The 21,553-nt window shown below is 36.0% G+C and overlaps 1 protein-coding gene across 3 annotated transcripts; it reads left to right on the top strand.

Annotated features, from left to right (window-relative positions):
- Positions 1–17,688: 17,688 nt before the first annotated feature.
- LOC107415219 (cytochrome P450 724B1) lies at positions 17,689–20,619 on the top strand. 3 transcript variants are annotated; one of them, XM_048472166.2, is made up of 8 exons: positions 17,689–17,848; positions 17,969–18,293; positions 18,424–18,576; positions 18,908–19,156; positions 19,345–19,431; positions 19,536–19,730; positions 19,941–20,071; positions 20,255–20,619. In XM_048472166.2, the coding sequence occupies exons 1-8, from the start codon at positions 17,757–17,759 to the stop codon at positions 20,379–20,381; spliced, it is 1,359 nt and encodes a 452-aa protein (XP_048328123.2). In that variant the 5' UTR covers positions 17,689–17,756; the 3' UTR covers positions 20,382–20,619. The 3 variants fall into 3 exon arrangements, with proteins under 3 accessions (XP_048328123.2, XP_048328122.2, XP_048328121.2); XM_048472165.2 differs by having other exon boundaries at positions 17,713–17,848; positions 19,536–19,724; positions 19,953–20,071; XM_048472164.2 differs by having other exon boundaries at positions 17,713–17,848; positions 19,536–19,726; positions 19,949–20,071.
- The last annotated feature ends 934 nt before the right edge of the window (positions 20,620–21,553 follow it).

Genomic DNA, 21,553 nt, shown 5'->3' with positions numbered 1-21,553 from the left:
AAAACAAAGTAATATTTTATTTTTATTGGGGGTAAAATTGGAACCAGGGGGTATATTATAAAAATCTGGAAAGAAGAGAGTAAATTTCATTACCCAACTATTTGGATGGGTATTGGGCCACATTCCCCATAGATAAACGTTTGAAAATTTTTAAGGGAAATTTGGCCCAATACCCCCATAGGATCGAGCTTTATGAATTTTGCCTCCTTAATTCATTTCTTTTTTGATCTACCCTCTAATTTTTTAAAATCCCAAAATACCCTTATATTTTTTTTTATATGTTTTTTTCTTTCCTTTCTTCGACTTTTCCCCTCCATCTCTTTATCCATAATCAGACCTTAGGAGCCCTCTGTTTCCTTTTATGAATCGGCCGGATTGTAAGCGTGGAGACTGCGCATTTTGAAGGAGATGGTGAAGAGGCGACTCAGAGAGAAAACTGCAGGATTTTAGAGAGCCCTAGGAGCAGAAGCAGAAGCAACAGGTAGGCACAACTCTAATTTTGATTTTCTTTTAGTGGTTTTGAGAATTTTTTTTTTTGGGAGAAATTGTGAAAGTTGTGTTCTGTTTTTTTTTTTTTTTTTTAATAACGGTGATGGTAGGCACTTCTTGCTGAGAGATATGTATGATGATATGATGTTGGATGGAGGACAGCCAACTAGGGATACATTCCATTCTGTCATCAGTTAGTGGAAAGGTGCTTTCATGTTTGTTATCATGGACTTTCATTCTTTCTGGAATTTTCCGTTTGCTTGATTTTGTTTTGTTGCAGGTGGATAAGCAAAATGCTCATTTCTTTGGTGTTACGATCAACGAGCAACAAGCCGAGTGTGGTATTGTAGTAAGAGTTACTTCAAATGCACAAAGCAAATTTAAGATATGTATATTTCATATTTTTGCATTTAAATTGTTTATATACCATGTTTGATGACTATGAACTCTCTCTCTCTCTCTCTGCATCTGCATTTTCTTTTGTGTTGCTGATGTGACATTAAATTTATAATCTAATTGCTTTATTTTTCAGTTACTTTATTTCGAGCAAGATGTGAATGGCGGTTATGGTTTGGCCCTACAAGTACCATATCTTCTTTCCTATTGTGTCTCCAATCCATTTTCCATTTTATAGTGCATATGATTTTTGCATTCTGAAAGCTGTCATGGTTATTTAAAAAATTTGAAGCATAGATGGAGTCAACAGTGCCAATGATCATATACAATTGGTAGAAATGTTTTGTAATACTCTTGTCATGTTAAACTTTCTGCTGTTATATCCTTCAATTTCTAAGTACTATGCATCTCTAATTTATTTTCAAAGCATAAAATTGTGGCTGTGAAATTGTGATTTTGAATATCACACATGGGTAGAACTTAAAATTAGTAACCTACCTGTGAATGTGACAATGATGCTTAACTTCTCTTTTCAAGTGAATGTCATTGCATTGTTTCAAGTGGTCAAGTGGTATTGGTGTGGCATTTCAATGTATTTCTGTTCAGTCCTCTGACCTCATTCCCAAGGGCTTTCTTACTTGCAATTTGACTACAATCCTTTAAACAGTTGACTTATATAATTGTACTATGATTTTATGTAGCATGCTTCTTTTTATTTTACTTTGGTTCAGCAAATCTTTACCTTTAGTCAATAATTTTGTCATATGGAAATGCTTTTTTTCCCCCCACCCCTCATCAAGCCATCTAAATTTCAATATATATCATTGACACACAAAAATCATGACAGTCAATTGCCTATTTAATTAAAATTCATTTAGCAGAATCTCTTCCTATGCACATGCATTTGACATTAGTGTGGTCTCTTTACAGATGGATAATTGATCCTCCTCTGGAGGTCACTGTACCATCAAAACGCACACCATGGCCTGATGCCCCTCCTGAACTCCCTACCAATGAAAATGTAGTGTTGGGCATCCAAGAGCATGCTGTAAAGCATCCTACAAAGACCCGCACATCTAGATCAAAGAGACGAAGCAAGAGAAAGCATGACACAAGAACAGTGGACACACAGGTTGCTTCAAAGCATTCTGAACAAATTTGAAAATCTTAGCACGAAGACGGCTAGAGATGCATGCTGCTGTGTGAATTTTAGGCATCATTCTTCAGCATCATAAAAAAATTTGAATTGCAAAGGTTTATTAGCACAGAGGCAGATGGCCTAACCTGGTATATGTGAAAAGAATCCTTCATGCTGGGCCAGTTGATAACAGGCATTGGAGTTTGAATTTTCACTTAATTTTTCACAAATTTTTTCTTTCTTTTATATATTTTTGTTTGGGATATCAGGATTCTGGTTCAGCATGAGGTATGCCAGCAAAGTCTTGCCGTGTCTGCTACCTTGTAGGACTTTGTATCCAATATGTTTCGAATCTTATACATAATCTTGGAACATAGGAATTATAGAGTTGTGTTCAGCTGGATTTTCGTAGAAAAAAAGATACCAAAATGTAATAAACAAAAAAGAAAAAAAAAAAAAAAGGAAACTTCCATATTTGTGAAAGGATCCAATTTCTTCCATATTCAGATTTTGTTTTTAGTTTTTGTACTTGATTCTCGTGTCAATATGATGTGTAAGGATCCAATTTCATTATTAAATTATCCATATTATTTGATATGTGGAGAAGCAATAAATAAGAAGGATGATAATTTAAATGGATGGTATCAATCACTTTTACATGAATGGCTCCATGGTAGTATGTCCAAATGAGACTTGTTAGGAGGGAATTAATTGTCTGGCTTTTGTAAATTATTTAAATACATGGATACCTATGAAAGTGTAAAGTAAAAATAACAGTTTTCTCATTGACTGTCTCGAATACAGGTGATAATATTAAAACAACTTTTTTGACCATCCCTCATTTCTATCTACCCCATTAACTTCTGTCCTGCTACCACATTAAATGTATACTGTGTCTTCCTCTCTCTTTCTCTTTTGTTGGTTGGGTACCTTTCAGCCTTCTTTCTTTGCATTGATGAACATTGCAGAAAATCCCAAAATCTCTTCAGTTCAGTTCACTCTCCCTGCATCATCTGAAAATATTCATTGTGGAGCCCATACACTTCAAAAGGATGTAATGAAATTGTACGTTTCTGCAGATCGGAGTTAACGATTACCTGGTATGTGGATATATATACATATATATATACATAATTTGGCTTTATGCTACTTCTTTACATAATTTTTTTTATCATTTATAATAAATTTTTTCCATCTTAATGTTTTGAAATCATGAACTCCCAATAGTAAACATAAATGGCTTAATAAGTAAGCCAAAAAATAAATACAATATACTTCATATTAATTTTGTTGATTGATTTTACGAAAAAAATTTCCTAAAATATATTTTACGTATAGGTGATAGATAAAGTCAAAATCAAATAATGACTTAGCCTTATCACAATACTAGTAGTGAGGAAAAAGTATGAATTGGTACGAACAAAGGAGGCGTTATAAACTATGAACAAAAAATTAAATATAATATTATAAAAATGAATCAAAAATGTTTTGTTTGAATTCACAGAAAGATGATATCGAGGTCAAATTTAGAGCATTAGACCTTTCAATGGATCGATTTAATTAATATATATATATATATATATATATAAATATATTTATATATTAGCCTAAGAATAAGAATTTAATTAGTCAATATTGTATTAAAAAAATAACATTTACATGGTCAGAAAGGGAAAACATTGACCAACTACAAAACTCGTTTGTCTTCTCTATCCAGCAGCTAGTACCTTCTATCAAATTTCACAGGGTGTGTTATAAATATAAATATGTGTACATATATGGCAACATTTTTCCCTTAATCAGCATTTGTACTCATTTACATAAAATGCATTCCTATTTTATCTTTACTCATTTACTGAAAATGCATTTGTATTTGTATTTAAAATGCTATTCCAGTAGGTGTTAATAACATAATTGTTTGGCTTATTTTATGTACTCATTTACTAAAAATGTATTTGTATTTTTTCATTACTTTTGCTTCAGGATTATAGTTAAACCTTCCAGCAAAGATTCTACGATTGCAGAAGTAGATACTTAGTATGTTTTGAATTGGTAAACTCTTTGTGCTCAATGTCACAAATTTCAGTTTTACTGTTCTACGATGGAACATGGAGTGTATGTTCTGAAGGTACCTGGAGATACCAACGTCAAAGAACGAAGATTATACGTATCAAAAGGAATTGTACGTTGGCCGAACTTGAAGATGTTGTCTACAAACGCTCTCAACTTAGATTCTACACAACATCAATTAATCTTCAAGTTCATATACCATGTGTGTTTGTCATATGAGCCATACGTTGTGGAAAATGATGAAGACCTACAAAGTTTTATAGAAGAGTATAGTTCACACAAACCTCAAGACAGATCTCCACTTATTGTTGATGTGTTATCCAGGGTTCTAAAGAGTATTGATACTGTTGGATGTGTGGTGAATAGGATACCTACAAGTTCAGGATTTATGACTATTGCCCCACTATCTGCAGTTCCCGAGATAGCTACTTGTACCTCTGATGCCGACATGCAGTCCCCAGCGACCGAAATTCATGTGCCGGAAACTCAACCTGGATTCTCTGAAAATCAAATGTGTGAAAACAATGTGCAATCTGCGGAACATGATCATGATAATGAGCACTTCGACATTAATGATTTGAATGAATATCGTGGACATGATTATGATCAAGATGAACAATTTGAGGTTGAGGTCAACACTGATCGTAGTGAAGATGGGTTACGAGACATTTGTTGGACCCAACATTCGGGACTTTCAGCTGGTGATAGTCGACATGGTGAGTCTCCTTATGGTAATACTCCAATTGATAATGTGAATGATGATGTGCTTGCCTCTCCTTGTACCGAAAACCATTTGGACATTCGACAGGATTCGACGGCAACCATGGTTGAACATAAGGTCAACCATCGCTTCTCATCCGTCAATGCCCATGAAATCATTCGAATCAACCAAATCTTTGCGAGTAAGAATGTGCTACAGAAGAACATTAGTCTTTATGCACTAAGGAGAAATTTTGAATTCAAGGTCAAGAAGTCGGATAGAGTCCGATATGAGTTGTATGTGCAAATGACAATTGCATGTGGCGAATGCGTGCTACCAAACTACATGGTGATAATACAGAGGCCTTCATGATTAGGGCCTTCAAAGATGAGCATATTTGCTCTTTAAATATCATGAAAAGGGATCATCGTCAAGCAACAAGTTCAGTTATCGAAGACATCATCCAGCCAATGTTTGATGGGATTTAAAGGCAATACAAACCTCGAGATATCGTGCATGACATTCGCTCTAATTACGGAGTAAACATAAGCTACAACAAAGCATAGGCCGCTAAGGAAGTTGCACTATTGGATTTGTGGGGCACGCCAGAAGATTCATATGCAAAACTTCCTTTATGGAGTCACGTTTTGAAGAGCAAAAATCCGGGCACGTTTACTCGAATTGAAACTGATGATCAAAATAGATTTTTATATTTTTTCATGGCACTTGGAGCTAGCATTAGAGGGTTCCAGCATATGCGGAGAGTCGTAGCTGTCGATGGAACTACACTGAAGAATAAATATAAAGGTTTGTTATATATTGCATCATGTTTGGATGGGAACAATCAAATTTATCCACTTGCTTATGGAATAAGCCCTGGGGAGACGGATGCGGCTTACACATGGTTTTTTGAGAGCTTTAAAGAAGCATTTGGGGATGATCTGAATATAGCTTTTATATCGGATAGACACAAGAGCATTGCAAAAGCAATACGTACAGTTTTCCCTAATAATCACCATGGCCACTGCACATACCATCTTGGTACAAATTTACGTGCTAAGAAGTTTAAAGGTAATGTCAACGCGATTATATCAACTTTTAATGATGCAGCTAGAGCATATATTGTTGAGGATTTTGATAAGGCCATGCAGCTTTTAGAAGGGGTTAGTATTGAAGCTGTACAATATCTCAAGGATGCAAGTCCTTCAAAATGGGCTAGATCACATTTTCCGGGCAATAGATACAACATAATGACAACTAACATTGCAGAAAGCATGAACTCTGTGCTTATTGATGCTAGGGATAAACCTGTTTTGCCATTACTAGATCACATTCGTGATGTCTTGCAAAGGTAGTGGTATGAACGTCGAACTAACGCTGCTGCAATGCAAACTCCTGTTACTAATTGGTTGGAAAAAATCATGCAGGACCGCTCAAATAATGGCAGAGGCTTACGTGTTATGCCAATGAACTTATATGAGTTTCAAGTTGTTGGCCATGGCATGTTCGTTGGAGTTGTTAACTTAGAAAATAAGACGTGCTCATGCAAGGAATTTGACATTGATGGATTTCCTTGTGTCCATGCAATTGCAGCATGTAAGCATCGACATATTTCTCCATATTTCCTTTGCTCGGCGCATTACTCAGTTGACTCACTCCGTTATGCATATTCGGAAACCATATATCCACTTGGAGATAAATGTCAGTGGCATGCTCCAGATGATGTCATAAACCAGGTTGTACTTCCACCTCAAATTGGCAAACAGTTAGGAAGACCGAGAAAGAAGAGGATTCAATCTCAAGGAGAGGAGCGTCATCAATATAGATGCGGGAGGTGCAAATAGGTTGGTCACACCAGCCGATCATGCTCCACCGCCGTACCTCTTGATAGCACTAACAACCAACAGCACCACTGAAACGAACTCCCATCAATCGCATGATGCTATATTCAGATAATGAGGCCATGTTATGTGGTATGCGTGTGTATGAAATGTAGTCAGGAATGCAATTAGTTGGTCAACCGCGTAACATGTGTTTTGGCGTAATAGACGTTGGCTTTATGTGTTCTTTTATTGTCAAATTCATCTATCGTATTGTTTTGATAACATATCATTCCGTCTTCAATTTTTGGTTCAGTTGTTTGTATGTTTCTTACTATTGCATGGATGATATTACTGCCCAATGGTAATGACCAATGCATCATCGGTAATTGACATTTGTACACCGTCGTAAAAGACTCACAACAATTCCATCCTGCAACTTCAATCATGTGTGTTCCAACCAATAACATGCTAAATGTAGCATTATTAAAGTGTATCAAATTTTGCAACAAAACTGATAACTGTCCACGCTCGGTAATTCCCGAGTAAATCGTCGGTAACCACCAAATTCCCTCTGGAAAATTTACCGACAGTTTCGTCGGTAATTCCCGAGGTTGTACAGTTAATTATATTTTACCAATGTTTTGGACCCCACAAGGCTCCTAAGGTGTGTTAAATGCAAAAACATGCAAAACAGGGATTCTATAATTGTACTACGGAGAGAAAATCCCAAAATTTCATAAAAGTATATCAAATTTTGCAAAAAAATTGATGACTGTTCACCCTCGGTAATTCCCGAGGAAATCGTCGGTAACCACTAAATTCCCTCTGGAATAATTACCGACAGTTTCGTCGGTAATTCCCGAGGGTGTACAGTACATATTATTTTACCAATTTTTTGGACCCCACAAGGCCCCTAAGGTGTGTTGAATGCAAAAACATGCAAAACAGGGATTCTCTAATTGTACTACGGAGAGAAAATCTTAAAATTTCATAAAAGTATATCAAATTTTGCAAGAAAATTGATGACTGTTCACCCTCGGTAATTCCCGAGGAAATCGTCGGTAACCATTAAATTCTCTCTGGAATAATTACCGACAGTTTCGTCGGTAATTCCCGAGGGTGTACAGTACATATTATTTTACCAATTTTTTGGACCCCACAAGGCCCTTAAGGTGTGTTGAATGTAAAAACATGCAAAACAGGAATTCTATAATTGTACTACGGAGAGAAAATCTTAAAATTTCATAAAAGTATATCAAATTTTGCAAGAAAATTGCTGACTGTTCACCCTCGGTAATTCCCGAGGAAATCGTCGGTAAACTACAAATACCCTCTGGAAAAATTACCGACAGTTTCGTCGGGAATTACCGAGGGTGTACAGTTCATTATATTTTATTAATTTTTTGGACCCCACAAGGCCCCTAAGGTGTGTTGAATGCAAAAACATGCAAAATAGGGATTCTATAATTGTACTAAGGAAAGAAAATCCCAAAATTTAATAAAAGTGTATCAAAATTTGCAAAAAATAAGCTAACTATTCACCCTCGGTAATTCCCGAGGAAAGAGTCGGGAAACTACAAATACCCTCTGGAAAATTTACCGACAGTATCGTCGGTAATTCCCGAGGTTGTACAGTTCATTATATTTTACCAATTTTTTGGACCCCACAAGGCCCCTAAAGTGTGTTGAATGCAAAAACATGCAAAACAGGGATTCTATTGGAGTACTAAGGAGAGAAAATCCCAAAATTTAATAAAAGTGTATCCAATTTTGCAAAAAATAAGCTGACTGTTCACCCTCGGTAATTCCCGACGAAAGCGTCGGGAAACTACAAATGCCCGCTGGAAAAATTACCGATGATTGCGTCGGTAATTCCCGAGGGTGTACAGTGCATGATATTTCGTCCGTAATAACATCTGGAATATTTGATGTACTGTACACCCTCGGTAATTACCGACGAAACAATCGGTAATTTTCCAGAGGGTTTTTTGGGATTACCGACGATTTCCTCGGGAATTACCGAGGGTGAACAGTTGTCATTTTTTTGCAAAATTTGATATGCTTTTATGAAATTTTATGATTTCCTCTCCTTAGTACAATTATAGAATCCAAATTTTGCATGTTTTTGCATTCAACACACCTTAGGGGCCTTGTGGGGCCCAAAAAATTAGCAAAATATGACGAACTGTAGACCCTCGGGAATTACCGACGAAACTGTCGGTAATTTTTCCCGAAGGGCATTTGTAGTTTCCCGACGATTTCGTCGGGAATTACCGAGGGTGCACAGTTTACATATTTTTTGCAAACTTTGATACACTTTTATTAAATTTTGGGATTTTCTCTCCATAGTACAATTATAGAATCCATGTTTTCCATGTTTTTTCATTCAACACACCTTAGGGGCCTTGTGGGGCCCAAAAAATTAGCAAAATATGATGTACTGTAGACCCTCGGGAATTACCGATGAAACTGTCGGTAATTTTTCCAGAGGGCATTTGTAGTTTCCCGACGATTTCGTCGGGAATTACTGATGGTGAACAGTTTGCTTATTTTTTCCAAACTTTGATACACTTTTATTAAATTTTGGGATTTTCTCTCCTTAGTACAATTATAGAATCCATGTTTTCCATGTTTTTTCATTCAACACACCTTAGGGGCCTTGTGGGGTAAAACAAAATTGGCAAAATACTACGTACTGTACACCCTCGGGAATTACCGACGAAACTGTCGGTAATTTTTCCAGAGGGCATTTGTAGTTTCCCGACGATTTCGTCGGGAATTACCGAGGGTGAACAGTTTGCTTATTTTTTGCAAACTTTGATACACTTTTATTAAATTTTGGGATTTTCTCTCCTTAGTACAATTATAGAATCCATGTTTTCCATGTTTTTTCATTCAACACACCTTAGGGGCCTTGTGGGGTAAAAAAAATTGGCAAAATAATACGTACTGTACACCCTCGGGAATTATCGACGAAACTGTCGGTAATTTTTCCAGAGGGCATTTGTAGTTTCCCGACGATTTCGTCAGGAATTACCGAGGGTGAACAGTTTGCTTATTTTTTGCAAACTTTGATACACTTTTATTAAATTTTGGGATTTTCTCTCCTTAATACAATTATAAAATCCCTGTTTTGCATGTTTTTTCATTCAACACACCTTAGGGGCCTTGTGGGGTCCAAAAAATTGGCAAAATATGATGTACTGTACACCCTCGGGAATTACCGACGCAAATGTAGGTAATTATTCCTGAAGGAATTTAGTGGTTACCGACGATTTCCTCGGGAATTACTGAGGGTGAACAGTCATCAATTTTTTTGCAAAATTTGATATACTTTTATGAAATTTTGGGATTTTCTCTCCTTAGTACAATTTTAGAATCCCTGTTTTGCCTGTTTTTGCATTCAACATTCGTTATGGGACTTGTGGGGCCCAAAAAATATGTAAAATGTGATGGACTGTACACCCTCGGGAATTACCGACGAAAAAATCGGTAATTTTCCGAGGGAATTTGGCGGTTACCGACGTTTTCCTCGGGAATTACGGAGGGTGAACAGACATCCCATTTTTTGGCAAAATTTGATACACGTTTATTAAATTTTGGGATTTTCTCCACTTATTATAATTTTAGAATCCCTATTTGCCATGTTTTTGCATTCAACACACATTATGGAACTTGTGGGGCCCAACAAATTGGTAAAACTTGATGGACTGTACACATTCGAAAATTACCGACGAAACCGTCGGTAATTTTTCCAGGGTTTATTTGTTGGTTACGAAAAAGCGTTTCTGTAATTACCGATGGTGAATCGGGAATTATCGATGCACCATCGATAATCATCTTTCCTTTAATTTTTACCACAACCGAGGGTTTTTTTATCTTTTATCTTTTATCTTTTTTTTTTTCAAAGGTTGTCATTAGTAAAGATAGGTTCAGCATATTAAGATAACGTTAGTATAACATTAGTATAGACCGTCATAACATTAAACATATGATCTACATTGAAAGTTTATTAAAGTACAAATCAACAGCATATTTTTTTCTAAAAAACATAATGTCTTGCGGACCAAATGAAGGGTTCTCCCCACTACTCATGTATTCAATAAATTTCAGAGCGTAGACGCCACAATCACCCCTGCAGAATAGCATTAATGATTAGCATTAATGAAAACCAACTACGTGTATTTTCACACGTAACCACAATAACAAACAGCAGCAATACAAGTTGTTTGAAATGACAACACATTCATACCCATTATCTTGGCGGGGTGCATCTTTGATCATGGTCATCGTGAATGGATCTAAAGTGGGAGACACGTCCGGATTCTTCCCGTAATATCCCCCATCCCTCAATAGGTAAGGCAGCATATACGTAAGGCATTCCGCATTCTTCAACTCTCTATTTTGGACATATTTATTTCCCATATTTGGATCGTATAAATCAATATGCCGGGCCTTCAAGTCCACACATGCTGCCAACCAATGCGCGCCTCCATTGTTGACAGGGATGTACACCTGCAAATTAGAACATAACCTCATTATCCACAAAATGGGAAATTTAGTGAGAATTTTTTTCAATATATGTATGGACTTACATAATCACATATCCGCCACGACACGCTAGGTTTGGGTGACCTCCCACGCACATAGTTACAAAGGGTCGCATCACATGAATATGTGCTACGAGATGCCCTCCATATGGGATAACGCCCTTTGATGGATGACTGCCAAATAATGAAATATATACAATATAAAATATCATCAATATAACATTAAGCAACACAGTAACATCCCATCATCTTACCCAAAATAACACGTCTAATATGGCACAGGTGTTGGTGAACATCTTCTCATTATCAAACCGCCTTTTTCGTATGAAATACAAAATAGTGTCAATATGCTGCAAAACCACATTAAAGGAAATAAGTAACAAGTGCGAGGTGATAAATAAAATATCATTCCAAACATAAGACCACAATGATTTTACATGAACATAAAACATATAACTTACATCGGAATTCAACCATCCTTCATCGGTCAGTAGCTCAGCAAAAAATTCCTTTCCCACCGTCATATAAGATGTACACACGGTTGCTTCCTTCGGTGCCACCCTATACCACTCATCGAACGCCCTCTCCTTTGATGCATCAATAGGTCGAGTAAGATTAAATTTGACCTTCTTTTTACACGGGTCGGTGTAAGGAGAGATGACGTGATGTGACTGGTGGTAAACTCGACCGAATCGGCTTGTATCACCAACGTTATGCTTCCTATCTTCCACCTCAATCTCAGCTGATTGGTCATGATGTGGACTGTCAGCTGAAGCACCGATATCCCACCCAAAATGCAAAGGCCGATATGGCACCAAAGCCCAGGAATCCTCCACATAGGGCCCTCTAGGTACGATAGGCTCAAACGGTATAGTACAATCATCATCCTCCTTCCTACCATTGGAACCGTCTATGGGTGCATCAAATTCTTCAGCTTGCTCTCCAACAGACGGTGCCACAGGGGATGATGGTCTAACCGAAGATGACGGTGAATGGCTATGCATATGATGCTCGGCCTACAAAACACAATGATTATTTTTGCAGTTCCCAAACTCTAACAACAAATAATTGCTGAATTACAATATGTAATTTAATAATGCTGAAGCACTAAAGTAAAGTATACTAAGTTGTCTAAATGATACCTGATGCTTTTGTTGGTCAATAATAGAACTAAGCATCTTCCTTAACGCTGCCATCTCTTTATTTAATTCATCAACTTTTGCCTCCAAGCAAGCAAGCTAATCAATATCAATATCCAAAACATAAGTCAACATATATTAGTACAACATATGAAATACAAATTTGCGTGCAAGTAACAATTGCATACCCTGAAATTAGCATCTGGAGGGCCACTAGAATGCTCCTCAGCTTTGGACGCATCCTTAGCGCTAACATCTTTAGCGCCAACTATTGGTGCTACAATTGGAGGTGACATGTAGCGAACTTCATGTATGTCAACTGCTCTTGTTCGCCAGTAATCCATAGTCTTCTCCTCATCGGTAGCATCTAACCTCCAGTGCACAACATACTACATGCAATGAAGAAAGGAAAAAAAAGTAAATTTGGAAACTGACTATGGTAATGTAACTTGAATGTAGTCGTACCATGTAGTCTAAACAAATTTGCCTTACATTGCTATTGGAGGAGAACCAATTATGGATAGCAAAATGGTTCGGTTGCCTTGGAGTATGCCATCCAAGGATCCTCGGACAACGGGTTTCCAACCGGTCGGCAAATTGGTTACCAAAATCAGGGATTGCTTCAAACCCCCACACCTACAAAATACAAATTATAGGTTATTAAATATAAATTTTAAGTAAACGCTAAATGTATTAAATATATTACCGTACCTGAAACACCAATGGAAAACCTTTTAGGTCATAATACTGTGATATATTCTTTACTGCACGTCCTCGTCCTCATTGCTGGAATGCATTGTGGAATGAGTTGATCGTCTCCTTGTAGCTCAGAATGCCCCAAGGGTAGGAATTAAATACGTCGAGATCAGCAACCAAATCAATGAATTTTTTTTTTATTTGAACCTTCGGATCCATTCCGAGTACACCATGAACTAAGAAATATAGTAACGCAATTCTAACAGCATCCCAATCATCCACAAAAAGTGTATCCTTGAATAGTCATTCCAGTTCGGGCGGTTTCAAGTCACTCCTGTCATCTAGCAACCTCGTGCGCAGCTCATTTCCTTTGGAAATTTGCATATCATACATCGAAGGGTACCTACAAAACTTTAACCCACTAATGAGTGCGAATTCCCACTTCGTAAACCGCACTGCAGATTCGCCGAACTCCAGTACTTCTGGATTGTTGGACTCAACTTGTCTGCAAAGCAGGTGATGCACTAACTGACCAGAGAACCGGAGGTTCTTCATGTCAAGTAAGTGTCCAAAACATGTTTGTCTATACTTTTCGAGCTGCTCACTTGTGAGGACACTTGTATTGGATTCCCGAATGAATGTGCCCTACCTTTATTTATATCGGCATCCTGCAACATCCGTTCCTTTGGAGCATCGATGGGCTGCAATATGAATTACATAAATGGAACTAACATCAACGATTTAATCATACCCTATTTTTCCACCCTAACTTGATAATAATAATTTCCAACTAAATCTTAAGACATATGGGTTCACATTTTTGCACAAGTGGTAATTACCGATGAAACCATCGGTAATCAACCTACAATGAACTAAAAAAAAAGCCCGATGGCCTATCGGCAATTACCGATGGCCATCGGGTGAAGTTTTTCTTCAGTTTTCACATTCATGAATAAATACTGTCACATGTCTTATCATTTACCGCACAAAACAACCTAAATGAATATAAAACTTACCATATCAGATGGGGGAGAGGAAAGTGGAACGTGCCCTCGAAGTTTGGTGCTTTCCGTCTCAGATTTGGGTTTCTGCCTAGTAGTACGTTGACGCTTAGAGTCGGGTGCTGCTGCTGTGCTACCACTGCGTCTCTTACTTTCCACCTTCTTAACTCCCTTCTTCGGTTGACGTCGCAAGTTCCTCTTTGGTGCCATTATAAAGTACAACCTACAAATGTACATTGACAACATTAATAAACTTTTATCTACCTTTAACAACATTTTCAACTATGTATACATACATGTATAAATATCCGCAATCCTCAATTTCATACGCTCTCTTCCTAAGGATATTGTGCATGCCATAACATTTACTGAACATTTAATGTATAGCAGTGTGCATGCCATCTAAATCTTTCTATCTTCTTCTTCTTTAATTTTTTATTTTTTTCTTTTTTGGGGATAAAGTGTTTGCGTGTTTGCTTCTAGCTAACCATGTACCTAAAATTTTATGCATCGATCTTCTCTCTCTCTTTCTCTCTCTCTCTCTCTCTCTCTATATATATATATATGTATATCTATACCTTTAGAAAGTACTAACTCTGGAATTCTCAACTTCAATTCTAATTAATCATAAAGTATTTTTCTCTTTTCTCCTGGTCAAGGGCCACCACCAGGAAATCCAAATCCGGGTTGGGGCGCACCAACAGGGAACCAAGGGAAATGGGGAAGCGAACGGAATCATAATGCAGATAGATACTCAAATCAGAGGGATAGAGGATCTCACGGTGGGGATTCTGGTTATGGTGGGGGTAATAAACCTTGGAACAGGCAGTCATCGTTTGGTAATGGAGGGGGAAGGGGAGGGGGAGGGGGAGGTTCTTCAAGGCCTCCGTTTAAGGGACAGAGAGTTTGCAAGTATCATGAGAGTGGTCATTGCAAGAAGGGTGCTTCTTGTGATTATATGCACACTTGAGAGGTTTTAGTTTTAACATATCAATAGCAATAGCATCAGCCAGCAGAGGAAGAGCACTTTGATACTGTACAGTTTATTCCCCATTGGAGAGTTTTGACATGTATAAGCATTTTTTCTTTTCTATTTATTTGTAGAACAAAGTGCAGTCTTCTAGTAGTCGGCGACCTCACTTCTTTTTGCTCTCTCTCTCTCTCTCTCTCTCTCTCTCTCTGATATATATATATATTATGGTAATTTAAGGGTTTCAGCATGTGTTGGAATTTGTGGAAAGGATGGGTATGTTGATGTTGCTGCTTGTAAGGGTCCTTTTGGTCTTAGTCAACAACCGTTAAAACATATTACCTTTATCTAGACAGGATGCTTTTATGCTTTTTGGATCAAATAAACGGCATCCTAGTTTTCATACATATTTGTGACACAAAATTCATAATATATTTCATTATTTTGTATATGAATACAAGGAAAAAAATCTAATAGGGAATTCTTGACGGTATTACATTCCTTTATGAATTACTATTAATTTCTCTCTCTCTCTCTCTCTCTCTCTTTCTCTCATTCTTTCCCAAAAAATACCCAAAAAAAATAATCATAAAGTATTTCTCTCATTTTTTCTCTAATTAATTTCTCTCTCTCTCTCTCTCTCTCTCTCTCTTTCTCTCTTTCTCTTATCTTCAATTCTATATATATATATATCTATACCCAAAAAAAAACATTTTTTTATAAAAATTTAAAAAAAAAAAAAAACGACGTGTCGTTTGGGTGTCGTTCATCCCAGACGACATCCAGACGACATGTCGTTCAATCCATCTTCAACCCTTGTCCGGGTCGACCCGAACCCTCCTAAACCAGCACCGACCCAATCCTTGATCCGGTTATTTCTTCCACCTCCGGCCACCGATCAAGGCCAAACCGGTCCCATTTTTTTCCTCTCTTCATTTCCTACTAATGCCCAATATCAATCTATCCTAAATCTTCAAAAAATAAACCCGCCTAAACCAGTACCGACCCGATTCTTCACCGGGTTATTTCTTCCACCTCCGGCCACTGATCAAGGCCAAACCGGTCCCATTTTTTTCCTCTCTTCATTTCCTACTAATGCCCAATATCAATCTATCCTAAATCTTCAAAAAATATAAACACAAAAATTATAAATAAAAACCCACTCCACGGCAACGAAAGAAATAAACATAAAGCCAAATCCACACAAAAACAACCCACACCGGTCCCACGGCAACAAATAAAGAAAAAGATTCAACCAATTACCTTATTCCCTATGCTGAGATGAGATCCTAATGTTTGGCTTTTCCACGACAGCTTCGGTTTGGTTGTTTGTATTTGTGTGTTCGTGTATAAAGCCGTTTGTTTGCTTTTTTTGTATTTTTGTATTTGTATGAAAGTGTAAAGACGTTTAGAAAAGGAATAGTTGATTTTTGTTTGGTTTTAAAAATAAGAGGATATGTAAGTAATTGTTTTTTGTTTGAAGGTTATAAGGGATATTAAGGGATAGATCAAAAAAGAAATGAATTGAGGGGGCAAAATTCATGAAGCTCGGTCCTAAAGGGGTATTGGGCCAAATTTCCCAATTTTTAATGCACTCCATGAAGCCCAGTTTGTATGGAAAATTTTCCTCAAAATTTTAGTTATTTGTTTTTATGAATACATGAAAGTACCAATTATTTATCTTCATTTAACATACTTTTTTGAAAGATAGCTCGCATGTATTTTTTAAGATTTTAAAGGATAATAAAATGTTAAAAAAAAAAAATAGTGAGAGATTTGATAAATTTGAGATGTGCATTATATAAGACTTAAGAGATCTGATAAATTTGAGGTGTGCGTCATATAAGTTTTTTTTTTGTTTTCAAATAAAAAAATAATTTGAAAAAATAGAAAACGGAAAGGAAAAGGAAAAGTATTTTGCTTATAATACCTGTACAAAAAATAGGAAACCATTTTTATTTTTAAGAAATAAGAAAATAAAAATAAAAAGTCGTTTATATGCTTGGTTTCTACAGGACGAAACTAGAGTGCACTGATCTTCACTGAAATCACAGCTGCTCTCTGTTTGAGTTTTACAGGAGCTTGCGTAGATGCATTAATAACAATGAGAGTCCGATTGTTATATATAGGTAATCTCATTATTCATTGTCATCTCAGAAGAAGAAGGTATAGAGGATATTGGAGGAGTATCAGAAGCCATGAAGAAAATTATAGATCAGAAAAAAAAAAAAAAAATCTCGTCGGAGAATTATTGCTCTGATACCATATTGGAAAAACTGTGTTATTCAGTAAAAACCAACATATAAAACCAGTGATGTTTACAGCTGGTATACATGGATAAGTATAACACAGTATATACAATTATCAACACTAACCAACTGATTAATGCATAAGATATAATGGTTAGGTATTATCAGCCACTGTTATATCTTAAACCAGCCAATTGTTTCCAATTAATAAAATGGGCTAATCTTGTTTTGCTACTTTTTATAGTAAATTATTCAAAATAGAATCTCATGGGGCGGATATTATTGGATTCGAGGGACAATATATATTTAGTACTAGCTAGAAGGTGTGTATGCTCTGAGGGGACGCTCAAGTGAAAAGCTTGTTGCTAAGATAAAATTAAAAAAAATAATAATAAACCCAAAAAAAAAAAAAAAAAAAACCGCTATGATTTGGTCATTTCCTGTCTTATTTGCTCTGTTTCTAAGCCTTTCTCTAGCTTATCTTCTCCTAAAATTCTTTAACAAGAAAAATTATAAAAATTTACCTCATGGTAAAATGGGTTTGCCCATTCTTGGGGAGACTCTTGAATTCCTCAAGCCTCATAGTTCAAACTCTATGGGAAGCTTCTTGCAAGAACATTGTTTCAGGTGATTTTTTTTTTTTTTCTTTTACCGATTAGTTAATTGAATATTTCTTCATTTTTCAATTTCTTCTCTGTTTTGTACACTGATATATATATATATATATATATATGGTCATGCATGCAGATATGGAAAGGTGTTCAAATCTCATCTATTTGGTGCACCCACCATAGTTTCCTGTGATCTTGAGCTCAACATGTTCATTCTTCATAACGAAGGCAAACTATTTGAAACTAGCTATCCAAAACCTATCCATGGCATTCTTGGAAAGTATTCTTTGCTGCTGGTGTCCGGAGATCTTCACAAGAAGCTGAAGAATATTGCTGTTAGCTTCAGCAGCTCATCCAAATCCACGCCCGAATTCCTTCACTGGGTTGAAAAGTTATCACTTTCAATGATGGAATCATGGAAGAATCGTAGAGAGGTTTCATTCTGCAAAGAAGCTAAAACGGTATATTGTACTGGCTTCAAATATATACACTCCTCTCTTTTCTATTTCATATATAGCCTAAAGAGAAAAGCAAATTAAATTCATTTTCTGATTCAAACAAATATATGCATGTATGTATGTATATAAGCAGTTCACAATGAATATTATGGTAAAGCACCTTTTGAGTATTAAACCGGAGGAGCCCCTTGCAGCTGAGATATTGCACGACTTTGCAACATACATGAAAGGGTTTGTTTCTCTACCGCTATATATCCCCGGAACAGCATATACTAAGGCTGTCAAGGTACATAGCTTATGGTTTATATAATATATACATATACACAATAATATTCTATTGGGTGATGTGCAGCATGGTATGTTATCCAACAGCCCTTTAATTCCTGGCCGGAATACCTTAAATCAAAAGGTTATTGCGCAACACACTATGTTCGATATTGCCCAGTAGAATATTTTCATACATATACAATTATTATTATCAATAATAGAATGGTCTTTTTATGTCATATTACTGTTACAAGTAATAATAGAAATATCAATGATCAATAATCAATAATAGAATTAGAAAAAATTATGTATTTTTACTGTTTTGTTGAGTGGGAGCCCATGATTTTCAGGCTAGAGCGAGACTATCTTCTACTGTTAAAGAGATTATCGAAAAAAGGAAAAAGGGAAATGCAGGAGTAGTTGCTAAAAAAGGAGAAGACTTCCTGGATGTGATGTTGTCGAAGCAGAAGCTAAGCGACGAAGAGACGGTGAGCATTGTATTGGACATCTTGCTGGGAGGCTACGAGACAACCTCAACACTCATGGCCTTAATTGTCTACTTTCTGGGGCATTCTCCTAATGCTTTTCAAACTTTAAAGGTATATAACCTCCATCTCTCTGTAGCTAGATCTCTTAAATCTACATATAGATATATCTTTTGGATCCAAAAACTGCGCTTTGATATCTCTCTCTCTCTCTCTCTCTATATATATATATATATATATGTATATTTGTAATAACATGAATGAGAATGTTTTGATCGATGTATATATGAGTGTGTGTGCAGGAAGAACACCAAGCGATAGCAGAAAACAAAAAGGAGGAGGAAACCTTAAATTGGGAAGATTACAAGAAGATGCAGTTTACTTGCCACGTAAGTAACAAGAAAAAATTTTGTTTCAAGGTTTTTACTTCAGTTGTGTATAAATTGGTTTGTGTGTTTTGTACTGAACTAATATGATTTGCATATCATTCTAGGTTATATGCGAAGCAATGAGATGTGGGAATGTGGTGAAATTTGTGCACAGGAAAGCACTTCAAGATGTCAAATTCAAAGGGATTTTGATACCCTCAGGATGGAAGGTTCTTCCCATGTTTACAGCAGCACATTTCGATCTTTCCCTTCATGACAAACCCCTTGACTTTAATCCTTGGAGATGGATTCATGTATATATTCAAATCTTTAACTATATATATATATATATATATATATATATTTTTTTTTTTTAATTGCTCGAGGAATCAATAGCTTTGTCACTTTGAAGGAGTATATCTTAAATCGTATTAGTAATGGTCCATGCTATATATCCTCCTAAAAATACGGCAATGAATACGGTATGCATATATATATATATATATATATATAATGATTCAAACCGATGAATGTTCACACAGGATAAAGAAATGAGCAAAAAAGTGACACCCTTTGGTGGCGGACCAAGGCTTTGTCCGGGGGCCGAACTAGCCAAAATAGTTATTGCATTTTATCTTCATCATCTTGTCCTTAGTTATAGGTAATAAGCAACCATACTTACACTAATCATTATTATTCATTCACATATAAAACTTATTGATTTTTATTTGGTTAAATTATCCTGCTTCCCATTTAGAAACCTTCATGATAATTGCCTTTTTTTTTTTTCTTTCTTTCTTTATTGATCATTAATTTGTTTTTGTATTAACTCTTGTGGTACCAGTTGGAAAACAAAAGCAGACGATTTCCCTCTTGCTTTGCCTTATGTTGAATTCAGGAGAGGTCTTGCAATGGAGATTCAACCAGCAGATTATGAGAGGATTAATGTGAGAAGAAGAAGATCACCATGATTGAGCAGAGAGCCTCTATCATGTAATTGTAAGGACGTTCAAACCCAAAATTTAACAGAGACGGAGAAAAATGCCCACAACCTCCAAGGCTTGCTGTGAAATCACTTCTACTATATATCTATATATCCAAACACTAAAGCCAATTGGGTCCCCAGCAAAAAAACTTGTAGCCCTCCAAATATATCGCAGGCCTAGTTAGCTGCTAGCTAGCTGTCTATGTAATTCAAACAAAAGTTGTTAATGTTGCTTATATATATATATATATATATTTTCTGATGTATACTAATTACTTGAATATCAAACAATTGAAGACCGATTTTAACAGAAAACGAGAGCTTAATAAAAGCATCACAAACGGGCTATTCGTTTGTGTTAAATCCAAGAAAATTTTTAAAATAGCGTAATAGGACAAACTTACATATTTCATAAAAATTTACATGTAACTATCATTCTTTGAAAAGTGAAAGTGATTTGAATTAAATTAGACTATTTAAAATCCTTTCCATTTTTTTAAGGAGTATATATTACTTCTTGAAACCTTTACACACACACACACACACACATATATATATATATATATATATATATTTTAACAACATACACGATAAAAAAATATAGACTTTCTGGATTATTGTCTTTATAAGGACTATTCAGTAACAAAAATTATTGTGTCTTTAGCAATAACCAAGTTCAAATCTCCAGTCCCAATGTCACTTAAAAAAAAAAAAAAAAAAAAAGCTTTCCATTCACTCAATCATTCAATGCTATTCAACAATAATAAGAATATTTATCTCTCAAAAATATATTGGCATATATTGTAAAAGACATAATTTAATTCAGATTATAAAATTTCAAGTAATTGACATCGAGTTTGAAAAGTAGGTGGCAATAACTTAACTACTATAGGACAAATTAGAAGCTATAAAACACTCTTTCTCTTCGCAAAAATATTAAAAAAATACTTTAAATTAGAGGTGCTCTAAGGCATAAGTTTTTGTTAAATAAATTAATGGACCAGCAAAAATCGGGCTTGCTCATTTCGGCCTGATTTGGTAGCGAAATAATAGCATGTGACACCGTCTAGCCCAATTCAACATTATGCGGCTGGGGAATTTGGCCCAATATCTTCATAGGGACGAGGTTAATGATTTTTGCCCCCTCACTTGATATCT

The sequence above is a fragment of the Ziziphus jujuba genome, chromosome 4, assembly GCF_031755915.1.
Source record: "Ziziphus jujuba cultivar Dongzao chromosome 4, ASM3175591v1".
Lineage (NCBI taxonomy): Eukaryota > Viridiplantae > Streptophyta > Magnoliopsida > Rosales > Rhamnaceae > Ziziphus > Ziziphus jujuba.
The sequence above is the reverse complement of the archived record's forward strand: the minus strand, read 5'-3'. Positions and strand labels throughout refer to the sequence as shown.

What these genes read in the sequence shown, in the direction of transcription:
- LOC107415219 (XM_048472166.2), top strand. Translation starts at nt 17,757, where the DNA reads ATGGGTTTGCCCATTCTTGGGGAGACTCTTGAATTCCTCAAGCCTCAT. An exon ending in TCTGCAAAGAAGCTAAAACG is followed by an intron (nt 18,294 to 18,423) that starts GTATATTGTACT and finishes GTATATAAGCAG; the next exon opens with TTCACAATGAATATTATGGT. An exon ending in CATCTTGTCCTTAGTTATAG is followed by an intron (nt 20,072 to 20,254) that starts GTAATAAGCAAC and finishes TTGTGGTACCAG; the next exon opens with TTGGAAAACAAAAGCAGACG.